The 6,019-nt window shown below is 43.1% G+C and overlaps 1 protein-coding gene across 1 annotated transcript; it reads left to right on the top strand.

The window, feature by feature from the left end:
- The first annotated feature begins 1,811 nt into the window (after positions 1-1,811).
- Positions 1,812-4,402, top strand: LOC104959765 (15-hydroxyprostaglandin dehydrogenase [NAD(+)]-like). Its single transcript, XM_010787658.1, has 3 exons — positions 1,812-2,280; positions 2,474-2,637; positions 4,192-4,402. The coding sequence occupies exons 1-3, from the start codon at positions 2,275-2,277 to the stop codon at positions 4,313-4,315; spliced, it is 294 nt and encodes a 97-aa protein (XP_010785960.1). The 5' UTR covers positions 1,812-2,274; the 3' UTR covers positions 4,316-4,402.
- The last annotated feature ends 1,617 nt before the right edge of the window (positions 4,403-6,019 follow it).

The raw sequence follows: 6,019 nt of genomic DNA, 5'->3' as shown, positions 1-6,019 counted from the left end.
ACATAAATGCCACGTAAATCCAGTGTGCAACACTTTATTCGCTGTCCTCCACGATAACGTCCACCTTTCTGGTTTGGTTTTAACACCAACGCATCGACATGTGAGGGAAGGAGGCTTGACCGCTTTCGGGTGACAGTGTTGCCTGCCAGTGAAAAAACCCTCTCACTCGGGGTGCTTGGCTGGAATAACCAGGTAGCTCCTCGAAAGCGGGGGAAGCGGGGCACGTTTTCTGCCCACCACTCCAGTGGATTATCCATAGTGGGGATATGCGGTGTCCGCTGGCAGTAATCCCGTAGCTCATCATCCGCATCACTGTTGACTCGTGTTTTCTTGCTGTTCGTTTGCCTCTGTTCAGTGCTGACGCCGGTCCGTTGCTCACTGGTGCTAGCATTACTGCTAGTGCTAGCTGTCGGCAGCGGGTGTTTCATCTTTAGATGGTTGCGCATAGCAGATGCATTTGTATTGTACTTCAGTACAGCTGTACACAACTGACACTTCACTGTGGAGTTGGTTACATCTTCGTTGAAGTACTGCCATACATAAGAATGTCGGACGTGTTTTGTAGCATTTTGCAGCACCTCCTTTACCTCCATTTTTTTCACGACTAGTCGACTAGGGCCTACAGCGCCGACTAGTGGTAAAGGTAGTCGACTAGTCGACTAGTCGATTAGTTGGTGAAACCCCTAACACACACACACACACACACACACACACACACACACACATCCCCCCCACCCACACACACTATTGGTTTCACAACTACCAATATTTACTAGTCGACACGTTTTTCAAAATAGTAGTCGACTAGTCGACTAGTCGTTACGTCATAATAAAGACACACAAAGAGAGGTTTACAACTGTATTTTCTATTGGAAACTCATTACAGTAACATTAAACACTGCATTTTAAATTTGTGTTACATGGCTGAGTAAATAACAAACACTGGGACTCACCAAAAATCGACAGCTAAAAAAACTCTTGTTTACATAAATGCCACGTAAATCCAGTGCGCAACAGCGCATTGCGAAACACTTTATTCGCTGTCCTCCACGATAACGTCCACCTTTCCATATTTTTGGTTTGAACACCAACGCATCGACATGTGAGGGAAGGAGGCTTGACCGCTTTCGGGTGACAGTGTTGCCTGCCAGGGAAAAAACCCTCTCACTCGGGGTGCTTGTGGCTGGAATAGCCAGGTAGCTCCTCGAAAGCGGGGGAAGCGGTGCACGTTTTCTGCCCACCACTCCAGTGGATTATCCATAGTGGGGATATGCGGTGTCCGCTGGCAGTAATCCCGTAGCTCATCATCCGCATCACTGTTGACTCGTGTTTTCTTGCTGTTCGTTTGCCTCTGTTCAGTGCTGACGCCGGTCCGTTGCTCACTGGTGCTAGCATTACTGCTAGTGCTAGCTGTCGGCAGCGGGTGTTTCATCTTTAGATGGTTGCGCATAGCAGATGCATTTGTATTGTACTTCAGTACAGCTGTACACAACTGACACTTCACTGTGGAGTTGGTTACATCTTCGTTGAAGTACTGCCATACATAAGAATGTCGGACGTGTTTTGTAGCATTTTGCAGCACCTCGTTTACCTCCATTTTTTTCACGACTAGTCGACTAGGGCCTACAGCGCCGACTAGTGGTAAAGGTAGTCGACTAGTCGACTAGTCGATTAGTTGGTGAAACCCCTACTGTGCACTTCAGCTGGATTTCTGTAGGTTTAATAACATTCCAGAGGATTTTGTTGGTTATTGTAGACAAACAATCCACATCTACAGGAGCCCGGAGCAACAGCCGACACACAGAAATCATGTTTCACTTATCCCCCCCGATAACATTGTTTTCTTGCATTTGTCGCCGGGCTCCCAGCCAGCGAGCCGTCTACAGTTTGAGGACAGGTTGAGATTGTTCTGGCTCTAAGACCGCTAATCACTCCCTTTACCAGATAACACTACGAGACTCTGAGCACCAGCTATCCTGAGGGAAGCTTCTGAGGGAACCAGATGGTTCCATCAGTCTTTCCTTCCCAGGTGGGACAAACCATTTGCAGGTCAGGACCTCTGGAGGCCCCAGCAGAGTTTCCTCTGGGGCCCCCAGCAGAGTTTCCTCTGGAGGCCCCAGCAAAGTTTCCTCTGGGGCCCCCAGCAGAGTTTCCGCTGGCTGCTGGTGACATGTCTCCTCTCTCCTTGTTCTGTCTGACTCAGCCTTCCTACACTCCCCTCACCAGCCTGTCTACACTGCAACTAAACATGGAGTCATCGGCTTCACTAGAGCTATGGCGGTAAGACACACAAACACACACACACACACACACACACACACACACACACACACACACACACACACACACACACACACACACACACACACACACACGTACACACACACACACAAACACCACACACACACAAACACACGCACACACACAGTTAACATGAAGCTACTGAAAGCTCCGCTCGCATCCTGTCTCGCAGGACGCATCCTCACAGGGCGATTACGGCGTCCGGATCAACGTTCTGTGCCCGGCCTTCGTGGACACTCCTCTGCTGCACTCAGTGGAACATGAGGACAACATGGGCAAGTTTGTCAAGTTCAAGGACGATTTCAAACGAAACATGAGCAAGTTTGGAGTTTTACAGTAAGTTAACAAACAAACGTTTCTCTGATAGTTTAAATAATATGTTATGTATGTTTATCTGTGTAATGATAATTAGATGTTTAACTGTTCAGAATTTGTACTGACACAGCAAGGGTTTAAAAGGTCTTAGAGTCTTGGTGGTTATAAGTCTTGCCAATCGTTGTTTTGATTAAACATGAGCCAGTTCAGCACTGGGCATCTAAGTTGTCTAAGTACAGAAAAGATCTAAAACATATATTTGATTAATGTCTGGTTACTCATGAGTCAGTGAGAAGTCAGTGAAAAGTCAGTGAGAAGTCAGTGAGAAGTTGAGCTCAGGTCATTGAAGGACACACATTCTGAACATGACCAGAACATGTCCACTGCCCCCTGGTGGAGGGCTGCAGGACGTGGCTCATTGGCCCCCTGAGAGCTTAAGGGGCAAAACTACAAATCCAGTTACATGTCAAATCTTTTTTTCCATAAAATGGGTTTATTGGTGTCATTTCAAATCTTTGTTATCACGCTGATGTGTGTACTGCACAAGTAGTTTGGTGAAGGGTGAGAGACTTCAGGATGTGAGCTGCACTTCTATCCTCTGCTGGCAGCTTAAAGTGGACCGTCGTGTTGAAATCCGACACATAAATGACGTTTCTGAATAACGAATCATGAGTCTGTGCAATAGAACATTTGTCAAGTTGAGGTTTTTATGGATATATTATGGTTATGTGTGTGTCTGGCAGATGGCAGTTCCTTTATTTCTGTATTTTGAAGCTCTTTTTTGGGATGTTGGAAGGAATTGGAGAAGCGTTGTCTGTTTATTTGGTTTATTTAGATTAGACTATTAAATAACCTGCATTTTATTTATTTTTTTAATATATGAAAAGCTTTAAAGTGTGTGGCATTTTACATGCAAGGTTGTGTTATATTGTGACAGCACACTCCATGGTCTGTAGTGTGTCATAACTGAAGAATGGAAAGTACATCAGCACAGCTCTGGTTTTGTATAAACTGTATAATGTAACTCTTTGTTGTTTTTAATGTGAAAAATGTGAATGCAAGTATTATGAATACTGAGATGGAATATGAGTAGTGGTCACAGTTATGTGTTTCAGTCACAGGACGTTCAGCACACTGATGAATTGCTCTTTGTACCTAAGATTGTGTCTGTGAGCTGATGGTGATTTATTCTCTCCAAACAACTGCAGTGAAATGTGCGCTCGAGAACACTCAGTCTGTCTCTGTCCTGTTCTGATTACATTATTTCACACAAGTGGCCCAGAGTCCACTTGGTAGCTGAATGATACTTTATCTGTTTTTATTTATTTGGAGCCGTTCTAAGAGACTGAACCAAAGCATGGTCAGAAATGCTCTACACTTGAGAAGAGATCAGAGAATCAAATAAAAAATGTTCCAAGGTCCTCCCTTCACAGCTTGTGATTAACTGTGAACGTACCGCCAGGCTCTGAGGAACCTTCTTACACTGTGCAGCTCACACACACACAAACGCACACATCACGAGTGACTCACTATTTCCTGTGTGTGTGAGTTCATGTTGTCTGTGTTTGTCTGCAGGCCTTCTCTGATCGCAGAGGGCATGATGAGGCTGATCATGGACTCCAGTCTGCAGGGGGCAGTGATGAAGATCACATGCTCCAAGGGAATCCACTTCCACACCTATGAACCCATGTCTGCCTGAGCCTAGACACACTGGCCGTTTCTCAATGTCGAGTAAACCTGCTGCAGAGCCACTATTTCAAGTATACTACTTCATCGAGTGGTGCCGAAGGACTGTTTAAATGCATGTTAAATGCCCAGCATTCTGTGCCACTCAATGACGTAGTATCCTTGAAATAGTGGCTCTGCAGCAGGTTTACTCGACATTGAGAAACGGCCACTGCCCCTGATTGAATGTGCTGACCTTCATTTGGATGTCCTTCCATATGTCCCACTTCTGTCACAATATGCACATTATGTTCCAGCTTATACATTTGTCAGAAGACAGTTTTAGTGTGTATGAAGACAACGGAGCAGCTGCTCCACTCACTGTCTGTCTACAGAGAATACTGCTCACTAATGTGTTACTTTGATTTTATATTGTGAAATGTTAATAATGGCAATCTGTTTGTAATTTATATTTATATTACAGTATGTGTCATTAATAAATTATATAGATGAAATATATGTGTGTTTCAAATGTTTCCACAATGCAGAAAATAGGGTTTCATCTTAATGTCACTGTCACATGCTGAGACTGTGGATAACATACACTTTTGTTGATCCCGTATGGAAACTCAGGTGTCTTAGCAACAACAAGGGTAAACAGGATTGGACAGATATGAATTCAGACAAGGATAGTAATAATTATAATTACTATTATTATTATTATTATTATTATTATTATTATTATTATTATTATTATTATATAAAAGGTATAATAATAATAATCATAAAAATAATAATAATAAAGAAATTACAGAGTAAAAACATGTTAAAAAAGTGAAAGTTAAAAATGTAAGGTGTTTACATACAGTTCAGCCTGTCCTCCTACAAAAAACGACCATATAGATTGTTCAAGCCCTTATTACGACCCAGAGACACTTTTTAAAGTGTATGTTATTTCTTACACGACCACTAGAGGTGCTCTAGTGGTCGTGTAAGAAACAACATACACCCGTTGATTGCAAACGCTCTGGAGGGACGTTTATTCACAAATAATCCTAAATTGTGGAATAGTTTGGCCATTACAATGCTTTTTGATTAGATTTCTAGCGAGAAGTGTATATTGTACTCTTAGAATCCACGTCCAGTCGATGTGTAGGATCTATAGTTTGATAGATATTACGAAGATGATTTGAGGTCTCGCCAGGATAACGTGTATGCAGCTTCCATGTAAAGTTAGCGTCATGGGGTGAAAACAGGTTTTCCGGTCTCCAAGTTTTCATAATAAAACCGGATATATTCCCCCTCACTGTCAAATGATTACACAGTGATATCTGCATTACTCATCCACTAAAAAACATCAGTTTATCCTTGTTAATTACACAATATTGATTGATTTAAATTGTGTACAATGCTTTTGTGTTTTTAACCTTCGATTCCGAGAAACAAATAGTTTTTTCGGAGTTTAGACACTACAGTTTCCGAAAACACTACACTACCCAGAATCCCCAGCTATCGTTTGGGACTACAACATCCGCCTTGCTTTACAAACCCCGTTGTGATTAGTCATCAAGCCCTGTGATTGGATGTTGGAGTGGCAGTGCGACAAGGTTACGCTGAGCGTCAAACAGCTCGATGAAATGGAATGGAACCACGGCAGACTTTCCAAAACTGGAATTGTACAGGTACACATGCTGGCTATTGTGTGTTTCACAACATGTTCTATGGCACGTCTCTTTAT

This window comes from Notothenia coriiceps, unplaced genomic scaffold, assembly GCF_000735185.1.
Source record: "Notothenia coriiceps isolate Sejong01 unplaced genomic scaffold, NC01 NC01_scaffold00031020, whole genome shotgun sequence".
NCBI classification, from domain to species: domain Eukaryota; kingdom Metazoa; phylum Chordata; class Actinopteri; order Perciformes; family Nototheniidae; genus Notothenia; species Notothenia coriiceps.
The sequence above is the reverse complement of the archived record's forward strand: the minus strand, read 5'-3'. Positions and strand labels throughout refer to the sequence as shown.